A 13617-nucleotide genomic window follows, 5' to 3' on the forward strand; every position below is an offset into this window, starting at 1 on the left:
AGGGCAACAAAGAGTGCTTCTGTAAGTGCATTAACAGCCAAAGGAAGACTAAGGAAAATGTGAGTCTCTTGCTCAGTGGAGCACGGGACCTATTGTAAAGAACAAAAAAGGCTGAGGTACTCTGTGGTTTTGTTTTTTTTTTTTTCTTTGTTTTTTACTAGCAAGGACTGCCTCTGGCCTCCTAGTTTTCTGAGTCTTCTAGCATAGTCTGTGAGAAATACAACATTGTCCAGAGTAGAGAAAGATGTAGTTGGGGAGTGCTCAAGCCAGCTGGAAAAGCCACGGGACCGGACAGTATGCATTTTATGAGTGCTGAGAGAGTTGGCATCTGTCATCTTAGAAAGGTCATGGCAATCAGAAGAGGTTACCCATGACTAGAGAAAAGCAAACATCGCTCTCCTCTTCAAGGAGGAGGATACTGGAAACTGCAGGCTGGTCAGCCTTGCCTCATTCCTAGGGAGGTTGTGGGCAAATCTCCTTGGAAGCCACCTCCAACCACATGAAGGACAAGAAAGTCATTGTGGACAGCCAGCATGAATTTACAAAGGGCAGATCACATTTGACTAACCTGATTGCTTTCTGTGATGAGATGACTGGCTGTATGGATAAGAGGAAGCAGAGGATGTAATATATTTTGACTTTAGCAAGGCATTTGATGGGTCTCCCATAGAGTCCTGATAGTTAAACTAAATTGGCTAGGTAGGTGCACAGTGAGGTGGGTGGAAAATTGGCTGGATGGTTGGGCTTAAAGGTTTTTGATGAATGGTAAAAGGTCCAATTGGGCACTCTGCTGTTGGAAGGAGATGCTGTTCTCCTCTATTCAGCACTTGTGAGATGGCATCTGTAGTATTGTGCCCAGTTTGGGCATCCCTAGTGCAAGGAAGGCAAAGACTTGCTGGAGGTAGCTCAGGAAAGAGCCATCAAAATGATTAGAAAGCTGGAGCATACGACATAGGACATGCTAGGAAGACTAGCTTTCTTTAACCTTAAGAAGGGAAGGCTTTGGGGAGCTGGTAGTGCTGTCTACATGTACTTGATGGTAAGGTGTGGAAAAGACGGAAACTTCTCTAAGAAATGCTCTTTGGAAAGATGAGAGGCAATGGATACGAGTTCGGACACAGGCAATTCTGATTTGAAGCGAGGGAATAAATTCTTCACTGTGCAGGATAGTCAAAACACTGGAAGAGGTTGCCCAGAGCAGTTGCAAAATCTTTGTTCTTGAAGACCTTTAGAATACAACTAGGCAAGACTGTTAGCAGTTTGATCTAAGTTGCCCCTGTTTGGAGTGGGGAATTGAACTAGGGGACCTTAAGAGATCTCTTCCAACCTATATGACTCTTATGCTTATGGCAGAACAGTGTCTCATGATAACAACAGTTGATACATAAACTTCTGTTATCTCTGCACTTCTCTCCATCTAATAAGACCTAGGTATGGTATAATCATTTCCAGCTGGGCATACATATCAACCAGTGTAGCTCTTTGAAAGACAAACTTTTTCCATAATGAGACTTTCTTTAGTAAAAATGTAATAATGCATTTTATTTATTATAAAATATTGTATGTTAATATATTTCCTGCAAAGTAAGCTAATGTTTTGTTAGCTGAGGCTGACAGAGTAGAAGGTTGTAATGCTTTTTTTATAAGATAGAATAGGAACTTACCAGAAAATGATTTTTATTCATTGTTTAATTGTTACACTTATTTTTGTACTAGACAGGTTATTTGCTACTTATTGCTGTCATGCTGGTAGTCCGCACRTACTGTGATATTTGGATGATTCAAAATGGAACTGTCATTGAAAGGTATATATAAACTTGTTTATGTTTTCTTGTTACACTTTGTGCACTGAGGACTTGAAATGTCATGTTGGAAATGACATGAAATGTCATGTCAATGGTCATGTCATGTCTGTAATAAGGGAGCGCTTTGAAATACTGGAGTGCTATAGTGGTTCTACAGTGAATGAGCTCAGTGTTCTATTATACTTCCACAGTGACATGCATTTTGAGGCTTTTGATCTGTGCATGTGTATAGTAATTCAAAAATGATCATCAGAAGTATGTAATGCTGTTAAATTATACATACTTATTTTTGTCGTGCAATTGTAAGCAGATATAAGGCACTATCCAAGATGTTCCTCTAAAACTTGTAGCTGCTGTTTCGATGGTAAATAACTGTTGAAGATGAAAGCATATGAAATTCTGTGCTTTGCTAATGTTCCGTAACTAGTACAGTACTGAGGCAACTTACTTGGGTCTCAAGCAGTTATCCTTGAATTGATTTAAACTTTTAAACAAGTTCATTTTTTTTCGAAGAAAGAACAAAAAAACTGTTGCTATGTATTTCTCCTGTTTACTCTGGAACCTGTGAACTGTTGTCTTCCTCCCACCTCTTATATTGAAGAGAATTTTTTCTTTTTCAGTGCTTGCCAAAAATACTTATAATTCAGAACTGATTTTAATTTAAAGTAAGGGAACACTAATATAGTTCTATCTTACTATCAGTTCCTCTATTCAGATAGAGGACTCAAGTTCCTGTTCTTTCTAAACTGTTGGTCAGCCAATAACAGTAACTTACTCCCTCTGTCTAGCTTATATGTTAATTAGCACCTCCAATTCAATATGTCAGAAAGATTCAAGATTTCCTACAGTAGTTAGACCTTTATATAGGAGAAGAGTTTATAGATTATTGAGAGAAGGTGTGAATATTCTTATTTTATATCTATTTTTAATTGAGATCGCTTTTCTATAAAAGTTCTTATTTTTCTTAATAAATATCTGAAATTAGACTTTCTAAGGTGTAAGTGGTATTTTATATTGTTAAATAAACTTACAAGAAACTGGTCATAGTTGCTTTTTTAACTGGAGTTACTTTATTGAAAATAAGCCTAAATAAATCATTCTTTTTAAAAATTCTTTTTCCAGTCAGACTTTTTTTTTTGATCCACTTCTTTTGNCCCCCCCCCCCCCGTTGTAGGAATTTGACAAGTAATCACAGTGCAGCAATTGGTACATTTTTTTTTCTCAATTTTGCTTCTTATTGTCCTGTTTTCTCTATTCATTTTTTTTGATTTTTTTTTCTCTTGCATTTCTTTGATTTTGGCACAATTATCCTTCAATTTGATACATTTGTTAATCTTTCAAGAGGTAAGTGCTGCTGCAGCAACCCAGGCTGACCAGAATCTATGAAAGCCGAGAAGGAATGGAAAGAAACTAGTATTCTGCAGTCCTGTATTTGTGAACATTAAATGCAAGCAGCTTCTGCAGCAGCAGGGAGATGGTTGCTTCTAGTATGCTGCTTACCTCTTAAATTGCAGAAGTGTGTAAGACTTGATCCCACAGCTGGCAGAGTGGTTTTCCACAGTGACCTTCTTTCTGTGATCCACTGCGTAGCCTGTTTTTCTGCTCTAGGCTTAGGAAATACTAGTTCACAGTTTCTCTTGCAACTAACACTTAGCTTGCGGTCCTTTGCAGTGCCATCATTGGTCGCAGCAGAAAAGATTTCAAGAAATACTTGTTCAACTTCATTGCTGCAATGCCTGCTGTAAGTGCTTTTTTGTTGCCATATTTTTAGTAGACAACATTTAAAATATAAATTAAGAACCTGAGAAAAGATCTCAAATGAGTGTCTCAAAATCCRCAAAATCAGTTGTTCCACATGCAGGTCTGTGTTAAGATAAATCTCATTTTTGGCTTCAGTATGTGGGAGACTATGTCAGCACAAGTTTCCATATCGATAACTAACAGCAATTTTGCTGACAGAAATATTTAGATTTTTAAGCTTTTTCTTATTGCAGTTTCTCAAAACTATTTAACTTGTCAGCTATAGTACAGCATAATAACATTTTATGGATTGTGATCTGATGTTTAAATATTCTTGTTCTGGGATTCTTTTGATACCATTGAAAATACAGATTTGCTTTTTAGTCTTTACTGCTTTTTCTAAATCTTGTTTCTTTTTTTTTTTTCCACCCTTCAACTTTCTTTCGCTCTGTCAACATTTCGACCGCCCCACTTGATAGGCATAAGTTACTACTATACATTAATAGATAATGTAATTGTTTTAAAGTAGATTTGAGAATGAATCAATCAGTATTAGGTAGTGTTTGTCAAAGGGTGATTATTTACTAGAACTTACTAGGAGAGAGAAAGATAGGTTATTTGAACACTGTTTAACGTCATATCTTCGGATGTGATAAGACCCACTGAGATTTGGGGTTCTTAAAAATGTAAACCACAACCTAATCCATATCTACAGACACTTAGGTATGGTTAATCTTAATTGTGTTAACTGCATTATTAACTTCAAAGGGTCAATTCTTCTCTTAAGTGCTTGCATGATCTGTGAAAATGGATCTAAATTTGTTCATTTTTGTTGACTAAATTTTTGTCTTAAATTATTATGTTGCTATTTGTTTTTAGATCTCTTTAGTGAATAACTTCTTGAAGTATGGTTTAAATGAACTGAAGCTTTGTTTTCGCATAAGACTGACCAAATACCTCTATGAGGAATATCTTAAGTAAGTAACAACTTGTTAAATGTCTAATGGTTTTAAAAATGAAGTTTTTTCATTAAAACTAAAATTTCAAGTATATAGTAGGAAAGTAATGAGCTGCTTAGTATGTATACTGTTTAAAAAGGGCTTTTAGTTACAGTCAGCTTTCAGTTAAGCATGAGTGGTTTATTCCTGGTTGTATGTTGTCCCTGGTACATATATGAAGATAGCAAAATTAGCTCCATTGGAGGAAAAAAAAAAGTTTGATTTCTGCTGATGTGAAAGCTTAACTGTATAGGAATGCACTGTACTGCTCCCATTACTTGGACAGCTCCCATGTCCTTTAGGTACTTTCATGCAGTGAAGAGGTTGTACTAATAAATTTGCAGACTGAATTGGATGCATGAACCTGAGTGGCTGCTTATGTCTTTCTGCACTAAATTTTGATTTTTTTCAGGTGTGCTAGAGCAGGGTTTCATGAGAGTTTACTAACTCAAATGCAGCACCTGTGCCTAGAGCAGTCTGGGGCTGAGCTTCAACTAAGATGACATCCTGGAGCCTAAACATTTCTGSAGGATTTAATCTGAAACTAGTCAGGCAAAAAAATACAAGCTATGTTGGCTCCATACAGTCACTTAATATCGCCACTACTCTCACTTATGGTTGTATGATGTAGGGGTTTTCCAGTTATTTGAGGTGTCAGGTAATTAATTTCTGCCACTCAACCTTTTTTCTTTCAGAGCTTATACATACTACAAAATGGGAAATCTGGACAACAGAATAGCTAATCCAGATCAACTCCTTACCCAGGATGTAGAAAAATTCTGTAATAGTGTAGTGGACCTGTACTCAAACCTTAGCAAGGTGAGTCTTTTATAAGAAAACTTTGGGTAGTAGTTGTGCATGTTTAGGATGTTATGTTAGGGCTTGAAATAATAGTTTGCAATTATAAGTGTGTTTAAACAATACATTGTTTGTAACAGGATCTTATGTCGTGTGTGTTGATCAGAGCATGGTGCCAAAAAGAATTGAGTGAGATATTTTACTGTTGATTCAGTCTCTCACTTTTCCTTGCCCTTTCTAAAGTATTGTTATGGATTGTCATACTTTTTTTTTCTTTAAACAAACGTAATAAAAGAAAAAAGCTACATTCTTTGGCAGTTGAATGCTTATGAATGTACTTTTTATGCTATTTATTTAGGTTTCAGAAGAAAAACAATTTTTTTTTGTTACATATGATTATAATTTTGGGTAGGGAGATGGGCTTGAATGTATGTTTCTGTCTGTTTCCGGTGTAAGCCTTGTGGGTAGTTTTTTTGTTTTTTCAAATGATGTAAAAATTTTTAGGCTTTATTTTCTTTAAGTATTCTTTGAGGCTATATTGTTTATGTAAGCATAAGTGTAAAGGAAAAAAAGTAACTGGATTTAAAAACTTTTGGCTACCGAATCCGTAGTTTGGCTGCTATAGCGTTGAGAGAGGGGGAGAGAAGGTACTGAAGAGGGTTGTTCCACATTGCTTCCCTCAGCTACATAGGCAACTGTATGGCATTGTTCTTCCACTCTGTGTTATCACTTCTCACAATTACTGCGATTAAGAAACGGTTTCAGTCTAACATTTCTTGGGTAGTGAGCAAAGATGTTATAGATTTAAAATAGTGAAGTACTGTTAAGTASTGGGTTTTTTTGTTTGGGTTTTTTTATGGCTAGTATTTTATTTGAAGATCATAGTGCTGTTATGTTTACATCTCGCATGAATGCGGCTGGAAAAATGTCATGTGACTGAGATTCCTTTTATTTAGCAGTTAGTTTGCGTAGTAGGTTAACTGAAATATTGTGCTGTTAAAGCAGAACAATAACTGTTTAGGGGGGATTGGAGCATTTTTATATTGATGTTGTCTTGGTGTTCTAATACACTTTTTTTCTATCCTTCTGTTGCAGCCTTTTTTGGATATAGTTTTATATATCTTCAAGCTAACAAGTGCAATAGGAGCACAGGTAAATTGAGTGTTATTTTCAGTATTAAAAATAATTTCCTCCTCTTTGGCTATAGTATTGCACCTCTTTGGAGTCTTGAGGAAAACACTAGGTGTGAATTATAGATTCATCCATTATTTGAAAACATATGTTGAAAATACACTTGCACATTAATTTTTAATACATGTAAATACTCTCTAGATTGAGGCAAGAGAGAACAATCAAAATTTGCAGACACTCAACAAGCTATTTTAAAACACAATAAAGTTCTTTTTTCCTTCTAGTAGTTACTCAAAAATCCTGTTTAGTGAAGAGTCCTTTTTGGCTGTATTATCTTCCGTGACTTTAATTTAAGGGAGGAACCCAAGTTTCTCTGTTTCTTTACATTCTACATAAGGTAGAGCAATTACTTGCATTGAGTTTGGGGAAGAAGGGAAAATTTGGGGAAGAATTAAGAGAGAGCCTGTACTACTGAAACAAAAAATGCTTCTGAAATGACAGGCTATTAATTGTTTTATTTGATGGATATAGTCACAGACATGAGAAGATTAAAGAAACTATAGTGCAGAACCCGTATTTCTTCCCCAAGTGTTTACTTGATTCGTACTATTTTCACCTATTTCATGGTTCAAATTATCTGTAAATTACAATAATTTTTTTTACTGAAATCTGTTTAAGCGAGCTTATTTGTTGTACTCAAATACTTTAAGGGGAAAAACAATTATAAGGATATTTTAGAAACTACCCATGCGCTGCAAAAAAACAAACAAACAAAAAAAAAAAAACCCTAAAACCAAACTGAAATGTTTTGGTTTTACAGTTAAGATTGTTCTCTGGAAGATAACCAACATTATTTAGCACTCTGACTTTTAAATGCTACAACCATATCTCTTAAATAGCAAAAATTGGGGGGGAGATCAATCTATCTTGGATCCTACTTTGTGTTGCTGCCAAAAAGTGTGTGTTTCTTCATTTAGTGAATATACAGAATACCACATGGTAATAGTGACTTTTTTCTGGGTGTCACAAGGTTGACGTTTCAAGTGTTGAATTAAAAAAGCTAATTTCTTAAAAACAAATAAAAAACAAATTTTATTAAATTCTGTATGACTGTTATATTCTCTGATCCCTGCCCCTTTTTTCTTTAACAAGTTCAATCATTGCAAAAAAAAAATTCTTAAACTTAAAAATACAAAATAAAGCAGTATCCAAAAATACTCAGGTTTCTGCAATAAGTAGGTCTGGGACATGTGATACAGATTTTGGAGTAAAGTGTTGTAAACTATAAAGTTGCCAAAAACAGGCAAAAGTTTTGCTGGCCTGTGTTAGTAAACTAATGTTGTCGTTGATTTTTGGTGGCTCTCTGTATAGCTGTATTAATGCAGCAGGAATTATAAGAATAGATATTTATTTTATAACTCAGGTCATTTGTATGACATAGCTTTAAGGAAGCTTAACATAAGATACAGAAAAATACAAGATCTAGATTAGGATCCAAATAAGTGTGTGTGTGTGAGTGTTTTCTTGACTTTCACAACATCTTAAGAAATTTTCTACAGTTCCTCCAAAGTTTTTGAAGTTACGAAATTATTGTTAAAGAGGAATATTTCTCCATGTTGGCTGACAAATCAAGGGTTAGCACTGAGGTCTCTGGCATTTGTTTTTATCAAATATCGGAAAATCATATCCAATCCGTTTAAGATTACCTTAGGTAATTTTAGGCATTATTAAGCACAAGGCTATTTTGGGGAAAACTGGAAAGCTGTTAAAAGTCTTAGTAAAAGAAAACATCAGATAAACTGCAACAAGCAACTCAGGTTATATCTGTAAGCCAATAGTTTAACATCTCAAACTTCTTTTATGCAATGATAGCCAACCTTTTTTTGCCAAGTTTCCAAAGATTGGCTTGGCTAATGCTCTGTACTTCACATGGTCCTATTTCATCGTCCAAAGGTTTCTGTTTTGTCCTTTATGTCAGCACCCAMCTTTGCCTCTGTCAGCTCTGAGACTAAGCTGATATGCCTAGCTATCCATAGTTACTGAGATATTGTTGCATTGCACCCCTGATACAGATCTGCAAACAGTTTATGACAAATTCAGTTCATGCTTTTGGCTTTTTGCCATGTTGTGCTTCAGTGATATTCAAGCATGTTACAGCTTAAGAGGCTCATGTTAGTGAGCCCTTATTGACCAAAGCTTAGGATTCAGAAGAATAAGAGGTCCGGTCCCTACCAGGACTGCTTGTGAGAAGCAGGAGATGCATTGGTCAAGAAAGGGGCAGGGGGAYTGAAATATTGATGATTATGATAGATGTAGCAAAAATACAGAAAAATAATAGGTAGAAATGAATGGAAGGAAATGAGGAAGAACCAGGGAATTTCTAATAAGCAGGGACAGTAGGACATGGAGACTGCACGGGGGGGGGGGGGGGAAAAAAATTTTGCAAAGAGGGGGGGGGGGGGGGGGAGATAAAAATTTGCATAGAAGGCTGGGATGAGGAGGCCATTTGGGGACAGGGAATTAGGGAAAAAAGCATTGTCTCTAGCATGAAAGAGGAGAAATGTAATGAGAAGTGCAAGAGTTTGGTAATGGAGATAKAAGACAGGAATGAAGGAACTATTGCTTTCTGGGAGTTTTAGGTACAGATGTTGCAGTTTGAGACCATCTAGATGGTGAGTTTTTATTTATTTATCTATCTATTTAATATTCACAGGGTCCAGCTAGCATGATGGCATACTTAATTGTTTCAGGGTTTTTCCTTACACGTTTAAGGAGACCCATTGGCAAGATGACTATTATTGAACAAAAATATGAAGGAGAGTACAGATACGTCAACTCACGGCTTATTACAAACAGGTATAGATTTACTTGGATAATAAGATATAAGTAATACAGTGTATAAACAGAGGCTGGATGTTGAAATATATTTTAAAAATCTGATACAGTGAGTCCTAAGCAAGGTGTGTATATGCTTTATGCAGATTACTATTAAATAAATCTTATGTGTATTATATGGCATATGTATCACCCAGGTCAAAAGAGAAATTGTAGCTGTAGTATTGTGGTTTGTGAAAAAGGAAAAACTCTTCTTATTTCACAAGGTAACTGAAAGAATGAATGTTCCTGTGCTCTGTAGTTGAGTTCTTTAAAGTTCTTTCACAAAATAGTAACATTCTTCTTTTTCTTTTAAGTGAAGAAATTGCTTTTTATAATGGAAACTTAAGAGAAAAACAGACTATTCACAAAACCTTCCGTAAACTGGTAAGATGTTTTTTTAGCCTTTAAAATACTTCAGGAAAAACTAACGAATTTTTGTTGTGATGATTCAAGTTTAATTTTTCTTTTCTCACTGATCTTCTGTCATTTTTTTTTCTATTTTTTTATGGTCGGAGTTTGAAAGTTTTGGATCAGAAGGGTTTAATTAAAAATTGCAATTAAGTTCATGTTCTTGAAACTATTAATGATGTGTTGGCAAGCTTAAACTCACTTCACTGATTGCCAGCTTCACCTCAGTGAATTTGTGTAGCAGTTGGTACTGTGATTTCAATTACGATAATTATTGTGGTTGAAATACGTTACATAAACTTTCTATCAATGTTCTGGTCAGAAAAATACATTATAATACAGAAATGGATATGGAATCCTGCAGTATCTTACCTTTTGAAAAGTTGTCATGTACTAATCTCTATTGAAGTTTTTTGGCTAATTAATAAACAACTGAAATTAATTGAAAGGCTTATCTCTTATCCTATTCAGAATATACTATTGAATACAAACAAAAATATTTGAATTAATATGGAAAATGTAAGAGAAAATTTGAGAAGTGGAGATGTCTAAGGTGGCTGTGCATAGGCAGAAGTAGTTGCTTAAAACTACTTATAGCTCTCATGATTTAAATCCATTGCTTTCCGATTAATTGTTTCTAGTTCTCGTGTTAATACTGACTTTTCTAAATAACTTCAGCACACTGAAAATTACAATGCTCCTTAGTATTGTTTTACTCTCTACTTCTCTAAGTCTTGTCTCTTAGTCTTTGATTCCTTTTCCTATACCTTCAAATTGTATGTTCAGAGCTTAAAGGTCCTTTAGTTCATTCTTCTGTCTACCAGTTCTTTTTTCCTTAATGTCTTTAGTGTTTGCTTTGTCAGACTTTAGTATTTCTATCCACTTTTACTTTTCTCTTCCTACCATAAAATTTCATTCTTTCTTGCAAATTCTGTTCTGAGTGTTCTTTAATCTTATCTGTAGAACTCTCTTCAAGCTTTTCTTAGTCTTGACATATATATTAATGTGCATCAAATTATGGTGGCTTGGTGTTTCAGCTGCTGCAATCATCAAATTTAAAAATAAATTTGTAGGCCATAAGCACAGCACACACTTTTGATGAAATGATTTTTATTTTGCCACTTACCTTTTTTTTTTTTTTTTACCCACCACAACTACTATTCTCTCACTACTCTACCTCAAAACATGGATTGTTTTGATCTAGAGTGCAAGTCATTGCCAGCAAGGACACTTGTGCAACGCTTATCATGGTTAGGTCACAGGCATTATTGAGGTATTTGATTCCAAATATAGTTATTTGTTTTTCAATAAGCCACAAACTCTGTAATGTAATGAAAGTAAGTAAAACAAGTACTGATATAATTTGACCTTTCTATTTCTGTTCTTATCAGGTGGAACATTTGCATAATTTCATCTTGTTCCGGTTCTCTATGGGATTCATTGATACTATCATTGCCAAATGTAAGTGTTTGCCCAGTACTCGTGCTAATGGTCTTCTACAGATAACAAAAGAAGTGCTAAAATCTTTACATGAGCATTTTCTTTTTTTATTACTTCACTTAATGTGTAGCTTAATACTTACCCTTTAAAAACTGCAGACCTTGCCACTGTGGTTGGTTACCTGGTTGTTAGTCGTCCATTTTTGAACCTGGCTGATCCTCGCCATCAAAATAGTACCCATGCAGAACTTCTGGAGGTAAACAGCACAGAATAAAAACAATTTCCTGAATTTAAATTTTGACAGTCCACGTAATTTTTTTCCCCTCCCTTCTCCTTTAGGATTACTACCAAAGTGGAAGAATGCTACTGAGAATGTCTCAGGCTTTGGGCAGAATAGTCCTAGCAGGTCGTGAAATGACAAGATTGGCTGGGTAAACTTAACAGTAGATGAATAAAATAATATCTCTTAAATTTGTTGTTGCCATTTTTCATCTCCTTTCTTAAAAAGGAGACTGTAGAATTAAAATAAAATGAACTTTTTTGCTTTGTTCATTAAAGCACCCTAAAAATCTAGAGGTTAGAAGCTTTTGATTTGAAAAACAGTATATTTGAAGCAATGTTAATCATCTCCACTAGTAATTTCATATTTGAATAGTAGCAGCATACAGTTTGGATGATTAACTGAAAATGCATTGTAAAATACATGTAAATCAATTATGTATTACTTATTTTACTAAAACGTTTTAGTTTTTTCTTCTTTTTTAAGAAGAAAAATTCTTCTCCAAAGTAAAAGAATTTGACTATTATGAGAAGAGGTTCTTGTAAAAAATTGCTGAAGTTGGAGACTCTCAGCACAACTCTAAGTACTTCTGTTCCTATACTAGGTTAATTTTATTGAAATCTGCTGAGTAACTTTGTTTTGAGAGTTTAAGAGTACTCATTTAGTGCTTGTGTGGAAAACTGTAATTCCCAAAACTTCTGAAGATTGGTTATTTACAGTTTATTTGTTTTTTTTTAGTTTCACAGCTCGAATTACAGAATTAATGCAGGTTCTAAAGGACTTGAACAGTGGCAAATATCAGCGCACTATGGTATCACAAGAGAAGGGTAAATGTAACATATAATATACAATACTTGCATCTGTATGTAGTAATCCAATCTAATACTACTTTTTCTTAATTTAAGATGCAGATAGARCGCAAGCTTTTACTCTGATTCCCGGATCTGGAGAAATCATCAACACTGATAACCTTATCAAGTATGTATACAAAGTTACCCCAACTTTAATATTTTTAAACTACTCTTGCTTTTTAGTCTTTTTCTCTACCACTTCAGTAGAGCTTTTAGTACACATTATTACAATATGCGATTCAAGCTGTACATAACTTATTTTCAAATGATTCCCCCTTCCTTAACTCAGCATTCCTATTCTGTAAGTCAATCCTTTCCCTTTAATGTTAGCAGAAGATATTATATCATCTGCTGCATGGACTTAGCCTTTTCAATAATATTGCCTGCTCTCCTTTGAAAAACTACTTCCCAGATGGTTTTAATACTTCTATGAGATTTTGACTTAGGAATATGTTGGTTACAGATTTTATTCTCTGGTATAATTCAGCTGTACAAATCATTGGCAAGTCTGTGTTCATTTTTAAAATATTTCTGTATATTTCTGTATGGTTTGAAGTACTTGATAGTTCATTAATATGCTGATGTAGCAATCCGTTTTTCATTTTTTTTACAGTCTGAAAAACATAGTGCTGACATAGTAGAACTATAGTTTAGTAAAACTTTAATTTTAGTATAACTAAAGAACTAGAATTTATTTAACTAAAGAATTTAGTTAAAAATTAGAAGTTAAAGTTTACATCCACAGGATGCTTTAAGGCTGACGGTTTGGAAGGCTTCAGAAGACAGTTACCCAAATGTATGGGTGGGGGGGGAATCAGTAGCGGTCTATTAAACACAGAGATACCACTTTGTTTCAAGAACTTCCTTAGCTGTTGGTAGTTAGAAGCTGGGGCAATATACTTAATGAAGTATTGCTGAAGTCTTGCCCTGTTCCTAAAGTCTTTCAGTAAATATCCAATGCTAGCTGCTGTTAGGCAACTGTTCTCACTTTTTTTTTTCCCCCGTATCGTTTTACAATTAGGTTTGATCATGTTCCATTGGTGACACCTAATGGAGATGTTTTAATTCAAGACCTTAATTTTGAGGTAATGCTTTAAATATCGTAGAAAAATGTTATGCTTCATAAACATTTTAAAGTGAAGATGATTGTTTCAGACCTGCTCTGAATTAAGAATAAATTAAAAGCAAGCAAACAAAAATAGAAGACAATATGTGTTTATATAGTATGCCTAATATTTGAACAGAATTCATTGTGGTAATAGTTTTTTAAAAAAATGTAATAAGCTATG

At 34.6% G+C, this 13617-nt stretch overlaps 1 protein-coding gene across 2 annotated transcripts in view; it reads left to right on the forward strand.

Annotated features, from left to right (window-relative positions):
* ABCD3 (ATP binding cassette subfamily D member 3) overlaps window positions 1-13617 on the forward strand; it is a 38087-nt gene that overhangs the window by 16809 nt on the left and 7661 nt on the right. For both annotated transcript variants that reach the window (XM_085303600.1, XM_085303601.1), the window contains 13 exons: window positions 1717-1805; window positions 3477-3546; window positions 4425-4522; window positions 5239-5362; window positions 6437-6493; window positions 9186-9328; window positions 9664-9733; window positions 11149-11218; window positions 11356-11453; window positions 11537-11628; window positions 12216-12304; window positions 12383-12455; window positions 13350-13413. In XM_085303600.1, the coding sequence (XP_085159726.1) occupies window positions 1717-1805; window positions 3477-3546; window positions 4425-4522; window positions 5239-5362; window positions 6437-6493; window positions 9186-9328; window positions 9664-9733; window positions 11149-11218; window positions 11356-11453; window positions 11537-11628; window positions 12216-12304; window positions 12383-12455; window positions 13350-13413 (1137 nt within the window). The remainder of the gene's footprint in view (window positions 1-1716; window positions 1806-3476; window positions 3547-4424; window positions 4523-5238; window positions 5363-6436; window positions 6494-9185; window positions 9329-9663; window positions 9734-11148; window positions 11219-11355; window positions 11454-11536; window positions 11629-12215; window positions 12305-12382; window positions 12456-13349; window positions 13414-13617) is intronic.

This window comes from Rhea americana, unplaced genomic scaffold (assembly GCF_003343005.1).
Source record: "Rhea americana isolate MKP2758 unplaced genomic scaffold, rheAme1 scaffold_2, whole genome shotgun sequence".
NCBI classification, from domain to species: Eukaryota; Metazoa; Chordata; class Aves; order Rheiformes; family Rheidae; genus Rhea; species Rhea americana.